This window comes from Rhamphochromis longiceps, linkage group LG13 (assembly GCF_057381845.1).
Source record: "Rhamphochromis longiceps isolate RC_006_pf linkage group LG13, R_longiceps_female_GT1.1, whole genome shotgun sequence".
NCBI lineage: Eukaryota > Metazoa > Chordata > Actinopteri > Cichliformes > Cichlidae > Rhamphochromis > Rhamphochromis longiceps.
The window spans coordinates 38,347,495-38,366,141 of record NC_140569.1 but is presented as its reverse complement, the minus strand read 5'-3'; the positions used below and the strand labels follow the sequence as shown (position 1 = coordinate 38,366,141).

General features: G+C 45.3%; 1 protein-coding gene and 1 pseudogene across 7 annotated transcripts in view; one reads left to right on the top strand and one right to left on the bottom strand.

Moving 5' to 3' along the window:
* Positions 1-2,831: 2,831 nt before the first annotated feature.
* LOC146656450 (uncharacterized) lies at positions 2,832-12,771 on the bottom strand (annotated as a pseudogene). Its single transcript, XR_014914266.1, has 7 exons — positions 12,768-12,771; positions 12,470-12,669; positions 11,982-12,111; positions 11,808-11,940; positions 10,379-11,765; positions 4,710-6,800; positions 2,832-4,076 (listed from the first exon to the last, which is right to left on the bottom strand). The product of XR_014914266.1 is annotated as an uncharacterized LOC146656450 (transcript).
* Positions 12,772-13,701: 930 nt separating this feature from the next.
* Positions 13,702-18,647, top strand: part of ubr2 (ubiquitin protein ligase E3 component n-recognin 2) — a 56,621-nt gene continuing 51,675 nt past the window's right edge. For all 6 annotated transcript variants that reach the window (XM_085427157.1, XM_085427153.1, XM_085427152.1 and 3 more), the window contains exon 1: positions 13,702-13,827. In XM_085427157.1, coding sequence (XP_085283283.1) covers positions 13,747-13,827 — 81 coding nt within the window. In that variant the 5' untranslated portion in view covers positions 13,702-13,746. The remainder of the gene's footprint in view (positions 13,828-18,647) is intronic.

Sequence of the window (18,647 nt, the reverse complement as noted above, 5' to 3'; positions counted from 1 at the left end):
AATAGCTTTTATTTTATGCATGCTTTTAGTCAACCACTCACCCAGAGGATCTCCAATCCCAGAAATTTCCTTCTCCTTAATTAATGAGTCCGTCCTCCTTCCATGCCCTGGTAACTGGTCCATCCAGAGCCATATCATCTTGAAATATACATACAACAAGCCAAACCACACCTTGGTCACACCAACCCTTTTCCGCCCTGAAGATGTCCAACGCCATCTTAGTCTGGACCAAGGTTTTAATAGTTTTGCAATTTTCATTAGTTTTTATTTTTATTTAGTTTCGACTTTGGATTTTCAATTTTATGTCAGTTGTAATTAGTTTTTACCAATTGTTTGCTAGTTTAGTTTAGTTTCTATTTTCTTTTTGAAAATCCTTAGTTTCAGTTTAGTTTTGATTAGTTTCAGTTATATTTTTAGTTGTGTTTGCAAAAATTAAGTGTAACAAAATCCCAGTTTCTTCATATCAGTCATGCTCTTCTGCTTATCCTTGGGTATTGAGACTAACTATTAACTTTTGCAGCACCAGGTGTTCGTAATTTTGGTTCAAGTGAATTGATAAACCTTTTGAAGGCAATTGACTCACACAGTTATGTAGATGTCCCCGTCCTGTTGTCTCGGGATGCATCACGCTACCTTGCATGGGGTTAGCTTCTGTTTCTGGGGATGAGGGTTGAGTGGGGGGAGCTCTTTGAGGAGGGGGAGTGTGCTCCCCCTTACCTTTTCAAGGTAAGCTAGGTTAGCCTTCTTGTGTGAGCTTTTCAAGTGCACTTTAAGGTTTGTGGGATTTTTTCCCTTTAGAAATTTCCCTCATAATTTGTCTCTTTCCACTACAAGACACTTGCTTTATCCAAAACACAGTCATATTCAAAGTAATCCCAAATTGGACTCTGGCGCTTTCTCCCGACTTTTCCTGACATGATTCTGCGCGTGGATGGAGCAGCAACACAGACGACTCGACTAACGTACTGGCCACCTGCTGGCATAATGAGACAGCAAGAAAAAATCCGGAAACTAAACTTCATTTTCACCCTTGACTATTGTAGGACACGCACACATCAATGAAACTAAACACATTTTTGCTATAAATTCAGTTAATTTTAGTTAGTTTTGTGAACACTCATTATAGTTTTAGTTAGTTTTCCTTTTTTTTATTTTATTTTTATTTTCGTTAACGAAAATGTTTTTTCACTTCTAGTTTTCGTTATTTCGTTAGTTTTCGTTAACGATAATAACCTTGCTCTGCACACTGGAATAAACATAATCAACATGAGCAACATTTTACTGCGTGTTATTTCACCATCTTATCGATTCCAATGCTCCATCCTTATTTGGTTTGCGACATTATGTTTATCTAGAACTCCACTCTGTCTCTAAATGTTTGAAGAATTTTTCATGTTTGGGGTCAAATTTTGAGAATTTGACCATAAGTAAAATTTATGGTGTCATCACCCCCTTCGGGGCTTACCTTTCCCAATGTTGATGATATTCCTCCCTATTCTTTGCAAGTACCCCCTTTTGGTGGCGAGAAACTGTTGGTGTGGTCAAGTGGGTGCTGTAAAAACAAAAGCTCAGGACAGAACAGTTATCAGTCATGTACTTCATACAAAATTAGCATATATTTGATTTCATATTGATCCTCTGAGTGTAATGGTACATTTTAATTTGAATTTATCGAAGCTAAACACAATAATTTTTCTTTATTTGGTCTTGTTCTTGTGCAGCACCACCTCTCAGCACATGCCCCTGTCGGTTCTATCCTACTTTTAAATTGCTGACTATTTCAAGAAAGCACCTAAAAAACGGAGACCAGTGTTTGTTATTACATATCTCCATTTTGAATGTGACAAGCCTACCATTTCCCTGTTATTCCGAGCGAGCCCTTCCGAGATGTATCCAGTCTGCAGTCAGAGATCTTATTCTGAGTATTCACAGCAGCCGTAGCCTCTCCAAGATCTTATCTGTGCTGACTCAATGAGCCCATTTTGAGAAACTCATGCCTCTCCCATCGTTCCAATCCCAGCGGGCAGCCTTGTGGGGGTTTGAACAGCCGGTTCCGCTTTCTTAATTCTTCGATAAGTCAGGGCCAAGCCAGCTCCGATCATCCAGAACCCTGTTACCATGGTTCCGAATAGGTAGATATCTTCAGTACTCAGGCTCACCCAACCCAAACTTCTTGTTGAGAAAGGGGTGTCAATTGCATTTAGGGACCAGTTGATCCAATCCATAATTCCTCTTTTAGGTTTTAGAGAACAGACTGTGAGAGAATGTTCCAAGGAAAAGTAATACAAAAAACACGAGACTAGACAAGGACATAAGAGGCTAAGCAGGGAAGCTAAGGGAGAGGAGGAGGAGGAGAAAAGTGCGACCGCCTTCGTCAAGAGCAAAAGCAGAAAAAAAAAAAAAAAGAGGGGTCTGTTAAGAAGGGTCTGAGGAAGAGGTTAGCATAAGCCTGCAAAGGTTTTTATCTGGCTCCAAGACCATTATCAGTCCTTCCTTTCTTCTTGCCTCTTTTTTGGCCATTTTGCAAGCTTATCCCATGGCTATTAGCTAAATGTTTCTATACAAGCTAACACTTCACCGTGTTGGAATTCGGCAGGGAAAAAAAAGAAACTGAGTTCGGCCTGATTTTATGTTATAAAGATGTCCTGTACGTGCGCAAAATACAAGTGCAATGAGTCACTTCTAATAATCTGAGTCCGTTTAGATCTTTTTTTTTTTTTTTTTTTGCCTGTCCCGTTTGGCTCTTTTGCCATCAGAATTGTTGTCTAAAGGCAAAGAAAGATGCCCAACGGATTTACTTTACCAAATTGACCATCCCAGCCTTGCCGTAATGGTCTATTTGATTCACCTTTTATTGTTCATTTTATTTTCATTTACTGAATACGGGACAGACTTGACTGGGGGAAAGAAGGGGAGAAAGAAAGAGGGAAAGAGAAACAGCTGAGAAGAGGGACGGGGGAGACGGGCAAAAAACAACAGAATGAGCAGGAAAAAAAAAGAAGAAAAAAAATGCATATATCAATCACCTGGGTCACCTGCTGAGAAAGTTTAGATCATTTAAAACGTTAGGTACTCATCAGAAATTCACGAGCTTACAGAGAAGTGTCCACACAGGTCGCCATCTTGGCTCCTCCAGCAACTGATATAAGATGCCATAAGCTGAACACAGCTTCAACCGTCTGTTTGTTGAAAAATAGTAACGGACTGCATTTTCTTGTTAGTAACTTTAACGGCGTTGTAACAATAGGAATAGTAATTAGTTAGATTACTCGTTACTGAAAAAAGTAACGCCGTTTGTAACGCCGTTAATTGTAATGCAGTTATTCCCATCACTGATTATTAGAGAGGCACTGGGTTTTTACATTTGTATTGATCCGTATTTGATCTGTTGATTGTCATCACAATAATCTAGTCTGGATCCATTTTCATTCACTTGTGATGAAAATGGACCAAAACAGAATAACTGACACACCACACTAACGATACTATGAGGTGACGTTATAATACACTAAAACAATCATAAAATGTTGTATTATTACTGTTAACCATTCCTCGCCGTCAGTCCCTTGACCGTGGTCGGGAGACGCGAGGGGAGATGCTTCCTCCAGGGCCGAAGTTTGTCCTCCTTCGGGGTTAACTCCCTTCACTTTTGTGGAGTAGTGAGGCAGACAGAAATCAGCCGAGGCACCGGAGAGTACTGAAGAGATGAGGCTTTAATAACAGTACTGCACACTTCGAAAACACACTGCATAGCCTGTAGCCCGTTAGAACGCTGCTCCCGGCCGCCCTCTCTACCCATGACACACTCTCTCCATTTTTATTTTTAGATAAAAGTGTTAGCCATTACCGCATATAAGGTGAGGTATAGTATCAACGAGTGCACTTCAGTGACAAAGAGGTTGGCTCAAGTAAGGTGTACATACATGTGCAAAATAAAGCATTTCAAGTGCTGTTAAGTAGAAAAGAAATTACACAACTGTAACTATTACATGGCGACCGGGAATAACTCACTTATCCTAGCATCTAGGAAGGCACAAATACAAATGGTTAAGTGCATGTAGATAACCCCGTAGGTCCTTCAGATACTTTACTCACTTTTGTTTTTAAATGTAAACACTGGAACAATGAAAAATATAGCTCTTTTAAACCATTGTAGCTAACAGTGTAGGAGGCTGAAACGATTTAAACTTGAACTGAATCTTCAGTCCTACTTGGAACTGTCCATGGTAGGTAAACCAAGCTAAGTGATCCACACTCCATACCGATCTGGAGCTCTGCGCCGACGAGTTGGTCGCTGAAACTGCTGGCCCGGGTGGTCTGGCTCACCCACCACACCCCCACCATTCTCATGGTCTACATGGGAAGGGGACAATGGGACAACCACAACCAGAGCGGGATCAGCTGCAACTGAGACAGAAGGCTGAGAGGAGCTGGGGCCATTGCCAGTTGCAGTAGAGAACAGACTGTCCAGACCCAGATCACGGTCTGCTTGGTCATCCTCTAAAGCTGGTGGTGGGACCTCTGTAGGGGACCACTGATGAGCTTGATCAAGGACCCAGGTATTGTCCAGTGGCTCGCGGCAGCGATAATGCTTTAGCTGGTCATGGTGGACAACTTTCACTTTAGACCTTGGGTTCTTCTGGATCCGATAAACTAGGTCATCCAATTGCCCCAGGACAAAGAATGGTCCTTCATACGATGGGAGGAACTTTCTGACGTGACGTGTTCCTTTGATGAGATACCACACAGGATCTCCAGTCTTATACTGTGTGTGGCAACAGTTCTTGTCGTATTGCCTTTTTGCACGCTTGACTGACTCACCCAGGGCTTCCCTGGCAATGAGGTGGGCCAGCTCCAGCCGCTCACGCATTTGCTGCACATACTCTGGAGCTGAGGGTTGGTTGTCTGGATCAGGAGGTAGACCTGCGACAAGGTCCACTGGCTCACTCAGTTCGCGGCCAAACATCATGAAGTTCGGGGTGAAACCTGTAGCACTGTGTTTGGTCACCCTGTAGGCCATAACAGCGTACGGGATCATCAGGTCCCAGTCCCAATGGCAACGCTCTGCTGTGGAGGCCAGGATCTTCTGGAGAGTGGCATTGAAACGTTCAACCTGGCCATCTGACTGGGGTCGGAATGGCGTTGTATGAGTCTTATCTATGCCAAACAAACTGCACACCCCCTGGTACACATTAGATTCAAAATTGCGTCCCTGGTCACTGTGCAGTGCTTGAGGTATCCCATAGCGGCACACCCACTCAGATGCAACGACCTCGGCAACGGTTGCAGCCCGTTCATCTGGGATAGGAAAGGCTTCGGTCCACTTTGTAAAGTAGTCACAAGCACATATCGGCTTCTGCGCTCCGTCTCATTCAGTGGTCCCATAATGTCCAGCGCAACGCGCTCCATTGGGGCTCCTACCCGGACAGTTCCCATCGGAGCTTGCGGTGACATGTCTGTTCTAGTGTGCATTGTCTGTTCTGAGATGTCTGTGTTGGTAGGAGTGTTTTGACATAAAATGTCTGACTTTGTAAGAGCAGTTTGGTCTAAAGTCTTTGTTTCTGGTGTAGTGGTGTTATGACTTACCCCCACTAGACACACCGCTGTAGTAGCCGGTTGTCCCTCCACCCTCACCGGACTCAGCAACAGGGAGCTGGTGTCAGAGTCCAACTCGCATTGGACTGCCTGATGACTGGTCCCCCCGAGATGCTTGGGGGGGTCCTGCACTCTGCATGGACAGGACTGGCGACAGGGTCTTCTGGAGAGGCTATCAGCATTGGTGTGCACTCGACCTGGACGGTGGATGATCTCAAAGTTGTACTCAGCAAGCTTCTCGAGCCATCGAGCTAATTGTCCCTCTGGCTCTTTCATTTTTGTTAGCCACCGTAGACTGCTGTGGTCTGTGCGCACTTTGAAAGGCCATCCAAGGAGGTACTGGCGAAAATGGGACGTGAAATCCACGACGGCTAGTAGTTCACATCGTGTGGTGCAGTAGTTTTGTTCAGTTCTTGATAGCTTACGACTGTCATATGCCAGCACACGTTCCACGCCCTGTTGCATCTGTGACAGCACCGCGCCGATGCCAGTGTCGCTGGCATCAGTGTCTAGTGTCATTTCTCCCTGGTCAAGTGGATAGCCAAGAACAGGGGCAGAGGTGAGTCGACACTTCAGCTTGTCGAAAGCTGCTTGGTGCTCAGCATGCCACTGAAAATGTGCATTCTTCTTGGTCAGGTTGTGCAGGGGTTCGGCTATAGAGGCAAAATCTTTCACGAACCGGCGATAATATGAGGCCAGGCCGATGAAGTGTCGGACCTCCTGGATGGACGTAGGTGTGGGCCACATCTGAACTTTTTGAACTTTGCTGGGGTCGGTAGCCACACCATGCTCGGATACCACATGGCCAAGATAAGCAACTTCGCGGCGAAAGAGGCAGCATTTGGCAGGTTTCAGTTTCAAGTTAGCTTGTTGAAGTCTATAGAATACCTGGCCAAGCCGTTGCAGCACCCCGACACATCCTTAGCCAGCACGATGATGTCGTCCAAGTAGACCAGGCAGGTCTCCCACTGCATGCCAGCCAGGACGCGGTCCATCAGCCACTGGAACGTTGCCGGGGCATTGCATAGTCCAAATGGCATGACGTTCCACTCAAAGAGGCCTGTCCTAGTGCAGAAAGCGGCGGCCCTGCGTGCTCTAGGTGTCAGCTCAACCTGCCAGTAGCCTGATGCGAGGTCTAATGTGCTGAACCATCTGGCAGTTGAGAGTGTCCAGCGTGTCCTGGATGCGGGGCAGCCGGTAGGCGTCTGTTATAGTGTGGTCGTTGAGAGCCCTGTAGTCAATGCAGAGACGGTATGTCCCATCTTTCTTACGCACCATAACGATGGGCGAGGCCCAGCTGCTGCAGCTGCGTTGGGCGAAACCGCTCTGTAGAATGTCTTTGTTTCAAGATGGCGCCGAGTATGGCAGCCTCGTCGCGAGCTCCCCCAAGCAACGGCTTTCTTCTGTGTTTAATTTTACTTTTCCTTTATTTTTTCACGAGCAGCACTTGTCTCCTTGTGTACGACCGACAAACCTTACTGGACATAAAAGACGGTCTTTCTTATAACTTTCCGGAGTTCAAGTTTTGCAACACGGACGCTCCGTTTGCAGACCCCCCATTCATCTCACCTGAGACGCCTTTGTTCTCTGGCCCTGGAGGCCGCAAACGCCGACGCAGAGGGAGAAGATCTGGCGTTCTGGTTCGACTGAGACGGCGCACTTACAGACCACCGTTACCCAGTTTATTACTGGCTAATATGCAGTCTCTGGAGAACAAGCTGTGCGAGCTTCGGGCACGGATCTCATTCCGGCGAGAGATGCGGGACTGCTGCGTGATCTGCCTCACAGAAACCTGGCTATCGGACAAAGTACCGGACTCCGCAATACAACTGCCGGGGTTCTCTGTGCACCGCGCGGACAGGTCACAGGATCTTACTGGGAAAAGCAGAGGCGGTGGTGTGTGTTTCATGATCAACAACAGCTGGTGTGATTTTGCGAACGTGCACCCGGTCAAATCCTTCTGCTCACCGGACCTGGAGTACCTGATGATTAAGTGCCGGCCATTCTGGCTACCGAGGGAATTTACAGCAGTGATTATTACGGCTGTTTACATTCCCCCACAAGCCGACACTGACCGTGCACTCAGGGAACTGTACAGTGCGATCAGCAGCGAGGAAACCGCACACCCAGAGGCAGCGTTTATCACAGCCGGAGACTTTAATAAGGGAAACCTGAAGAAAGTCTCACCAAAACTCCATCAACACATCCTTTTCAACACACGTGGAAACCGGCTACTCGACCACTGTTACACCTCCTTCCGGGATGCGTACAAAGCCCTCCCCCGCGCCCCATTCGGCCAATCAGATCACTGCTCCATCCTGCTCCTGCCCGCCTACAGGCAGAAGCTGAAACAGGAAGCTCCAACCCGGAAGGCGGTGCACTGTTGGACGGACCAATCGGAGTCTGCGCTGCGGGACTGTTTTGATCACGCGGACTGGGAAATGTTTCACGTGGCCGCCAGAGACATTGATGAATACACAGACTCAGTCTGCGGATTTATCAGGAAATGCATGGGAGATGTCGTCCCATCCAGAACAGTCAAATCCTTCCCAAATCAAAAACCCTGGATTAACGGAGATGTTCGTGCGGCACTGGCGGCACGGAACACCGCCTTTGCCTCCGTGAACACATAGGACTACAAACACGCACATTACCAACTCCGGAAGACGATCAAAGCAGCCAAACGTGAGTACAGGGACAGGGTGGAGCAACAGTTTGACAACCCTCGGAGTATGTGGCAGGGACTAAACACGATCACAGACTTTAGAGGGAAAACCAGCACACCGCAGACCACGGCCTCTCTGTGTGAGGATCTAAACGTATTCTACGCTAGATTCGACACAGCGAACACCATGAGACCGGACAGTGTGCGCACCGCGGATGACGTCAGTGCGCACACTGTGTCTGAGGAGGATGCGCGGAAGTGCTTCAGGAAGGTGAACGCACGCAAAGCTACTGGTCCGGACGGGATTCCCGGCCGCGTCCTCAAGTCATGCGCGGCTCAGCTGGCTGGAGTGTTCACGCACATCTTCAACCTTTCCCTCTCTCTGTCTGTAGTCCCAGCCTGCTTCAAAATGGCCACCATCGTCCCTGTACCCTCCACCATCTCCTCATTGAACGACTGGCGACCTGTAGCCCTGACCCCCATCGTAAGCAAATGCTTCGAGAAGCTGGTCAGGGACTTCATCTGCTCTGCACTACCCGACTCACTGGACCCTCTACAGTTTGCATACCGCCACAACAGGTCCACTGATGATGCCATAGCCCTGACACTACACACTGCCCTGTCACACCTGGAGAAGAGAGACACGTATGTGAGGATGCTGTTTGTAGATTACAGCTCAGCATTCAATACCATCGTTCCCTCGAAGCTGGACAGGAAACTGCAGGATCTAGGACTGAGCAGCTCCCTCTGCAGCTGGATCCTTAGCTTCCTGTCTGACAGACGCCAGGTGGTCAGACTGGGCAGCATCACCTCATCCCCCATCACACTGAACACTGGTGCTCCACACGGGTGTGTACTGAGCCCTCTCCTGTACTCACTCTACACCTACGACTGCACAGCCACTAACAGCTCCAACATCATTGTGAAGTTTGCGGACGACACTACAGTGGTGGGTCTTATCACCAACGGTGATGAGACGGCTTACAGGGAGGAGGTCAGCGCCCTGACCCACTGGTGTCAAGACAACCATCTCACCCTCAACGTCGCAAAGACAAAGGAGTTGATAGTGGACTTCCGGAGGTGCAGAGAAGTACACACCCCCATCACCATCAACGGCGCTGCTGTGGAGAGAGTGAGCAGCTTCCGGTTCCTTGGTGTACATCTGGCTGAGGATCTTACGTGGTCAGTACACACAAACAAAACAGTGAAGAAGGCGCAGCAGCGCCTCTTCTTTCTCAGGAGACTGAAAAGATTCGGCATGAGCCCCCGCATCCTCAGGACCTTCTATCACTGTGCCATTGAGAGCATCCTCACTGGATGCATCACCACCTGGTATGGCAACAGCACCGCCTACAACTGCAAAGCTCTCCAGAGAGTAGTGCGGTGCTCTGAACGGATAATTGGAGGTGAGCTCCCTCCCTCCAAGACATCTACAGGAAGCGCTGCCTGAGGAAAGCGGGGAGGATCATCAAGGACTCCAGTCACCCCAGCCATAAACTGTTCAGACTACTTCCATCAGGAAGGAGGTTCTGCAGCATCCGGTCCCGTACCAGCAGACTGAGAGACAGCTTCTTCCACCAGGCCGTCAGACTGCTGAACACGTCATAGACACCTCAGCTTCACTACTGGAACTTTAACATTATGCACTCCATACTGTATATAAATGCCACTGTTTTGCACATATTCAACTCTGTATATTTTATATATTTTATTATTATTATTATTATTTTTTTTTTTTTACTATTTAATTTGTAAAAATGTGTATACACACACACACACACACACACACACACGTAGGAAAATATTTAGTATACACATCCAGAAATGCATACACTATTATATATTGTACATATATTTATTAGTTTCAGGTTGGCCATTCTTGTATTTTGCTCGTTTGTGTTGTTGTGTTTGCACATCTCTGTTGCTTGTGGGGCTCGCACACAAGAATTTCACTCGCATGTGCTGTGCCAGTGTGCCTGCACATGTGATGTGACAATAAAAGTGATTTGATTTGATTTGATAGATCTGCTGATTAGCATTTTGCTGCTTTTCCCCTGCCATTCTTCGTGGATTTTGTTTGACTGGGGCACCAGGACGGGTTATGATGTCATGCTGCACAAGGCTGGTTCGGCCCAGGTCAGCAGGCCCTGTAGAAAACACATGTCCATAAGTGCAAAGCAAGCGTTTCAGTTGGAGCTGTTCATAGTCATTGAGGTCTGTGGAGCTCTGGGCATAGAGCTCCTGCAGGTGCAGAGGAACCACAGGAGGGCTGGTCAGAGAGTCTGCAGCTGGGGAGACCATGGAGGGTTCCACAGTCTCAGCTGGCTGGAGGAGCCCGGCAATGGATCCCGCCTTAATTGTTACTGCTTTATTGCCAAGGTTAAAAAGGCGAAGTGGGACAGCTTTAGAAGGCTGTGCGTTGACTAGGACTCTGGCGATAAGTACTTTGTGCTTCTCAACAAAACCTTTGGTGGGACTAAGCATCATGTCACCTCGAGCTGCTGCACCAGGATGCACATTGCCTTTCACCATATACTCTTGCCCCGGTTCCACCACCACAGTACTAGCTATTCTCACTGCGTGTGACTTTGTACTGGCTTCGGTTTGGTAGTCGAGCACCTCTTCACCGAACAGAATGATGCGGCGTTTGCCGAAATCAAGACGTGCTTCAGCTTGAGTGAGGAAGGGATGCCCAAGCAGCACCTCATTTCCTGCTATATCTGCCACCAGGAAATCAACATCCACCTGTCGATTGTTGATATTGACAGGTATCTGGGCTTCACCTAGCACCGGCACGTCCCCAGGTCCCACACCAAGCAAGGTCTCAACAACTGAGGGCTGTAGTGGTGGTCTCACGTCTGGGTGGATGGAGTTGTAGTAGGGCAGCAGCAGCACGCTCCTCCGGGCTCCACTGTCCAAAACAGCACATACCTCCACTTCGTAGAGGCGCATGGGGATACTCATTTCTTGGCTTTGGCACTTAAGGTGGAGCACAGTGGGTTTTGGGCTGTCCCAAGGGCTACTGTTCAATGTTAAGGCCTTGGTGGTTTTGTGAAGGGAAGGGCACTGCTTTTGGACATGGCCCCAACCTTGACAGTTATGGCAGCAAACCCCACTCCTTTTAAAATTTCTGTGATTGTTCGGTGTTGTCGAGGGTGTGTGTGGGACAAAATGATTCGGTGAGGGGCTAGCTGCAGGTGCATGCTCAGCAACAGTCTCATCTTTGTCTTTTTCTCTGACGACAGCAGCTCGGGGCCGGCGTTCAGCTGCGTTACGGGCTCCTTGCTGCATGGCACTGGTTACATAAGATGCAGCCCTTTTAGTGGTTTCGTGTCGGTGGGCTATTTTGTATGCACAGGCAAGTGTGGCTGGGTGCCTCTCTAGCAACTTCTGTACTATTTCTGCATCACCCAGCCCATTGGTGAAAACTTCAACAGCTATAGAGTCTTGTTCAATCTCTGCTCTATTACCATATGCAACAGCCACTTTCCCATAAATGTCATCTCTGAAAACATGCAGGGCCTCACCAGGTTTACGCACTCGCTACCTCAGTTCTACAGCAACAGCAGCTGCATGGTCAGAAGAAGGGCCATATGCAGTTTCCAGTTCGTCCACCAGGCGGCGGTAATCCCATTTGGATGAGCGGGGATTTCTGTGGATAATGGCCCCTGCTGCTCCAACTAGGCAGAATTTAAGCTGAGTTGTCATTGGTTTTTCTGACCAATAGTTGGCTTCAGCGCAGCTCTTAAACCTGTGCAGAAATTCCTTCCACGGTGTGGTGCCGTCATATTGGCCCGGACGTAGGGTGGGGACTCTCTAGTGTCACCGTCCTCTTCACTGTCAGGTGGGGGCTGACGGGGCACACAGCGGGTCTTGCCTGGTTTCGAGCGGGGTTTATGCTGTGCAGTGGTTTCCCCATAGCTTATGGCTTCATTAAGGCTACTGGAAGGCATACATTGCATGGGTGTATTTAACATTGCGTTAAACTGAGCCGGTGTGCTGTGTACAAAACTGTCCATGTGAGCGGAGGAAAATAGGTTTGAGTCTGGATAGTGGATTTTCATTTGGGGAGTAGGAGCTGGATAATAGTTCATGCTGCTGCCCGTGTTTCCCTCACGGCCGTAGCTGCGGCATTCAGCTTCAACGAAGGGATTCGTGCGGGAAAACTGCGTTAGCCGCTTTAGCCTGTCGGTTTTTCTCAGTGCTCACCACTCCTTTGACAACGTGAGAGGGTCCCTTCGTGGTCGCCAGTGTTAACCATTCCTCGCCGTCAGTCCCCTGACCGTGGTCGGGAGACGCGAGGGGAGATGCTTCCTCCAGGGCCGAAGTTTGTCCTCCTTCGGGGTTAACTCCCTTCACTTTTGTGGAGTAGTGAGGCAGACAGAAATCAGCCGAGGCACCGGAGAGTACTGAAGAGATGAGGCTTTAATAACAGTACTGCACACTTCGAAAACACACTGCATAGCCTGTAGCCCGTTAGAACGCTGCTCCCGGTCGCCCTCTCTACCCATGACACACTCTCTCCATTTTTCTCTTTCGCTCCCCGCGTTTCCTTCACGCGCATGCTCACACACACATCACATACACTCCTTACTGCACCCAGTCACACACAAGACGGCAATTCCCGCAACATTACTATTGTTATTAATACATTTTGTTCTTATTAAACTGAACTCGTGCCCAGGAGCTAAACGTTTGTGTTCTTTTAATCTGCGAGTTAAAACCAGTGCAGGTGGTGGAAGACAGAAGGACTCTGGCCAAAATAACATCACTGATGGACAGAATCTCCCACCCTATGCATGTAAATGTTGTTGAACTGCAGAGCTCCTTCAGTGACAGACTGCTGCATCCTAGATGCATGAAGGAGCGTTTCCGCAGGTCCTTCCTCCCTGCAGCTGTCAGACTGTACAATCAGAACTGCTCCCAACAAACATAGATGTTTACATCAATGCTGTAACTGCAATAATTTAAACAACCGATTCGCACTACAACCTGGTTTTCCTCTTACCTGTAGTTATTTTTATTTAATTTTATAACTGTACAGTACTCTGTTTATAGTAACCATTGTCCATGTGTAAATATGTAAGAAAATTGTGTATGTTTCTGTTCTGTGTACTGTTTGTTTGTATATGTGTCTTTCTGGCTGCTGTTACAACCAAATTTCCCCTTGTGGGACAATTAAAGGATTATTCTATTCTATTCTACTCACATATGTATACATATACACTGTTTTTTATTTTATTCTATTTATTTGATTATTTATTTATTTTCCGCCTTCGTTGTATTGGTTTCTCTTCTTACTTTAGCACCTTTGTGGTTCAGCTACCCAATTTCGCTGTCCAAGAAACTGCACAATGACAATAAAAAGCTCTAAGTCTCTATTCTAAAAACAAACACCGGAAAAAACAACATTGGCCACGCCCCCCATTCTGGTCATTTCCAGTTCCAGGTTCTTCCTGCTCCAGCACCGAGCAGAGGGAGGAAAGATGGCGGCGACCGAGGCTGACAGAGATCCGTCTGCTTTATGCTCGGAGTTCCTGGATTTCTCCGCCAAAGACACCGCGTCGGTAAGCGGCTCCAGGAGCCTTGAGCCCCGCGGACGCTGCGCAGCGTGTCCCGGTGTGTGGCCGAGCTCCGGCCGCTGCTGTCCGCGCGGGTCAGCGATCCGTGGTTGTTTTCATGCTAATGCTAATGGTAACCCTAAAGCGCTACAACTGTGTGTTCACGCCTGTTAGTAACGCTGATTAAGCTGTTAACCCTTTAATGAGACGGTCCTGAGCGCCTGTTTAACGTCAGAATCACCTGGTTGCAGAAGGTCACCTGACCTGAGTACACACAGGTGAACTTGCCTGTGCAATTGTGAGAGAACAGCTGGAGCAGGTGAGCATCTCGGGTGTGTTTGACAGCTGATGGATAGATACATGAGGTTCAGGTAACGGGGTGGAACAGGTCCTGAGAACGCTTAGACCGCTGCACAGGTACGTCTCACATTTAAGTATGTTTCTTTTTCCTACCTACAGCAGGTTGTTTACCTGACTGATCACCTGATTGATCAGGCCTTACAAAGTGTACCCTGACAAATTCTCCTGATGGAGGATCGTTACCTTTACCGCTGATTCTGAGACTCACCTTTATTTTGTCCTGCTGGCTGAACATAGTTGTGCCGCTCTATAAGAACACTACACCTGTGTGTACCTGCTGACCTCATCAACCCAGCAGGTAGTGTAATCACCAGGTGGGCTAAAACTTTGCAGAGGCTGGAGCGGAAATACAAATTTTAATCTAATGAAACACTCAGAAGATCATCAGGTTCTCTGATCGATCAGGCTGCTCACACAGCTCTCAGGACACGGACAGTTTCCAGTCTGACGCAGCAAAGTGTTTGAAATGTGCGCACCTACACACACACACACACACAGCCTCACTGCTGCTCTGTCAGCAGCAGCTGTGTTACAGTCAGTCTGAGTTTAACTCTTCATGTTGCTCTAATATTTCAGTCTTAGGCTCTGTTCACACTGCAGGCGAAGGTGCATCAAATACAGCTTTTTTGACCCTATGTGACCCATCTATCCGATCATGGTGTGACAGTGTGAACGGCACAAATCCAATATTTTCAAATCCGATCTGGGTCACTTTCGTATGTGGTACTGAATCCGATACATATCTGATGTTTTAGAAAGCGACTGCTGTTTGAATGGTCATGTTGCATTAAATCCGTCTTTTAGAATAGAATAGAATAGAATAGAATTCAACTTTATTGTCATTGCACATGCACAGGTACAGGGCAACGAAATACTTGTGTCAAGCCAGCCTCCAATTCGAGACTCGCAGTCAAGCCAGCCTCCAGTTTGTTTTACGTTCCCTGTGTATTCAAAGTATTACGGGAATGGATGTGGAAACCGGATTTCAAAATAAAAGCCAACTTCGAGTGAATTAACAGATATGTTAAGAACATAATAACATATAATTTAGGCTTTTTTTTTTTTTTTTTTTTTTTTTTTACAAACTCTAATGTTAGATCTATATGACACAGCCTTGTACCCTAATTGTGCCCTGTCACTATCAAGGCCATCTTATTTTGGATTTCAAAGTAAAAGCCCTGTGAATCTTCATTTTTGAACTACTCTTTCAATGACTTAATAATGCTCTTAAAAGCAAAAATCGTATTTCCAAATACTATTTGAACTTTATATCAACGCTTTCCAACCACAGTCTTTTTCACAGTGATACCATATCAATATCAAGTCATTCTGATTTTGCTCTCAAAAATAAAAGCCTTTTCAAATTGTCCATAATTGACCTAACTTTCAGTGATTTCAAAATGCTCTAAAAATGAAAATTCCTGTTTCCACAGGGTAATTCCACTTTAGAGCAACAGTATACAACCTCACGATGTTACCATGTCAATTTCAAGTCAGTCTGATTTTGCCTTTCAAAATAAAAGCTTTTTCAATTTGCCCATATATGACTTACTCTTGGAGCGAACTCAAAATGCTCTAAGATGGAAAATTGCTGTTTCCACAGCATAATTCCACTTTAGATCAATAGTATCCAACCCCACAGTGATACCATATCAATATCAAATCAGTCTGATGTTGCCTTCCAAAATAAGACTTTTCAAATTGCCGATATACGACCTACTCTTTTAAAGAATTCAGAACACTCTAAAAATGAAAATTGCTCTTTCCACAGGATAATTCCACTTTAGATCAACAGTATCCAACCCGACAGTAAAACCATGTAAATTTCATGTTGGTCTGTGTAGAGTACACCCAGCACAGACACACGCACACACAGGCAGGTATAGCCAACTTCCACGTTTATTGATATATTTGTATTTTGACAGCTGACTCAGTCGCACCGTCTGACAGCTCGAGCCCAGCTGATCTCTCTTGGCCGCTCCTCCTCGTCTCACTATAAACACAGCGGAGGAGACCATCATTAGTCCATAAACAATATCAGCTGTTCTTACCAGCCTCGCGGCGCCGCCCCGTTGAGCCTTCCGCTCCACTCCTCCCCTGCAGCTGCGCCCGGGGCCACGCCTCCGCCACAGTCTGATTTCGCCTTTCAAATTAATGGCCCGTCGAATTTGTCCATATGTGATATACTCTTTCAATTATTTCAGAATGTTTTAAAAATGAAAATTGCTGTTTCCACGGGATAATTTCACTCAAGATCAACAGTGCACACTATCACGGTGATATCAAGTCAATTTGCCTTTCAAAGTAATGGTCCATTGAAATTGTCCATGTATGACCCACTCTTTCACTGACTTCAGAATCCCATTAAAAGCAAAGTTGCTGTTTCCACAAGATCATTTCACTCTACATTGACAGTATACAACCCCACAGTTTTATCACATCAGTATCGGAATTATAATTGTTCATTTGGTACTTTTAATAATTAAACGCGGATGCTGTTAACAGGAAAATTACTGTTTCCACTAAGTAATTGGAGTTCATGCAAACCATACACAACCTCTACAGTGGTAACATCTCAATCTCGTTTTGCATTTCAGAGTACAAGCCTTTTGACTTTGTTTATAGGAGCTTCTCTTTCCACAACTTCAGAATGGCATTAAATGGAAAGTTCCAGCTTCTATGAATTAATACCAGTTTGTGCCAACACATATCATTGTATATAATCTAACAGTGGAGTTGGTGACCATACTTTTCGGTGACATTAGAATGCTGTTAAATAGGAAAATCCCTGTTCCCATGCAATAATTTTTCCTCTAAATCAATAATATACTCCCTCAAAGTTGTACACTGTGAAAATCAAGTCTTTCTTGTTTTGGATTTAAAAATAATCGCCCTGGAAATGGTTTGCAAGTTGTTTTGTAATTTCTTTATATAGAATGACATCTTTCCACAGACTTGAAATATGAACGTACCATCAATTACAACTTACTGGCAATTTCAGCTTCCTTTTACATCTTCATGATTCGAATTCTGTCATAATCAATTGAGTCTGATTTTGCTTTTCAAAATGAAAACCCAATATGTGTTGAATCAGAAATTTTCATTTTTAAAACATTCTGAAATAATTGAAAGAGTATATCACATATGGACAAATTCGACGGGCCATTAATTTGAAAGGCGAAATCAGATCAACATGAAATTTACATGGTTTTACTGTCGGGTTGGATACTGTTGATCTGGAATGGAATTATGCTGTGGAAACAGCAATTTTCCATCTTAGAGCATTTTGAATTCGCTCCAAGAGTAAGTCATATATGGGCAAATTGAAAAAGCTTTTATTTTGAAAAGCAAAATCAGACTGACTTGAAATTGACATGGTAACATCGTGAGGTTGTATACGGTTGACCTAAAGTGGAATTACCCTGTGGAAACAGGAATTTTCCATTTTAGAGCATTTTGAAATCACTGAAAGTTAGGTAAATTATGGGCATTTTCAACAGGCCTTTATTTTGGAAGGCATAATCAGAATTACTTGAAATTAATATGGTAACATCGTGAGGTTGTATACGGTTGACCTAAAGTGAAATTATCCTGTGGAAACAGCAATTTTCATTTTTAGAGCATTTTGAAATCTTTAAAATAGTAGGTCGTATCTTGGCAATTTGAAAAGTCTTTTATTTTGGAAGGCAAAATCAGAATGACTTGATATTGATATGGTATCACTGTGGGGTTGTATACTGTTGATCTAACATGGATTCATCCTGTGGAAATAGCAAAATTCTGTTTAAGACCATTTTGAAATCGTTAAAAAAGTAGGTCGTATATGCTCAATTTGAAAGGGCTTTTATTTTTGAGAGCATAATCAGAATGACTTGATATTGATATGGTATCACTGTGGGGCTGTATACCGTTGATCTAAGGTGGAATTACCCTGTGGAAACAGGAATTTTCCTTTTTAGAGCATTTTGAAATCGCTGAAAGTTAGGTCAATTATGGACAATTTGAAAAGGCTTTTATTTTTGAGAGCAAAATCAGAATGACTTGATATTGATATGGTATCACTGTGGGGCTGTATACTGTTGATCTAAGGTGGAATTACCCTGTGGAAACAGGAATTTTCCTTTTTAGAGCATTTTGAAATCACTGAAAGTTAGGTCAATTATGGACAATTTGAAAAGGCTTTTATTTTTGAGAGCAAAATCAGAATGACTTGATATTGATATGGTATCACTGTGAAAAAGACTGTGGTTGGAAAGCGTTGATATAAAGTTCAAATAGTATTTGGAAATACGATTTTTGCTTTTAAGAGCATTATTAAGTCATTGAAAGAGTAGTTCAAAAATGAAGATTCACAGGGCTTTTACTTTGAAATCCAAAATAAGATGGCCTTGATAGTGACAGGGCACAATTAGGGTACAAGGCTGTGTCATATAGATCTAACATTAGAGTTTGTGTAAAAAAAAAAA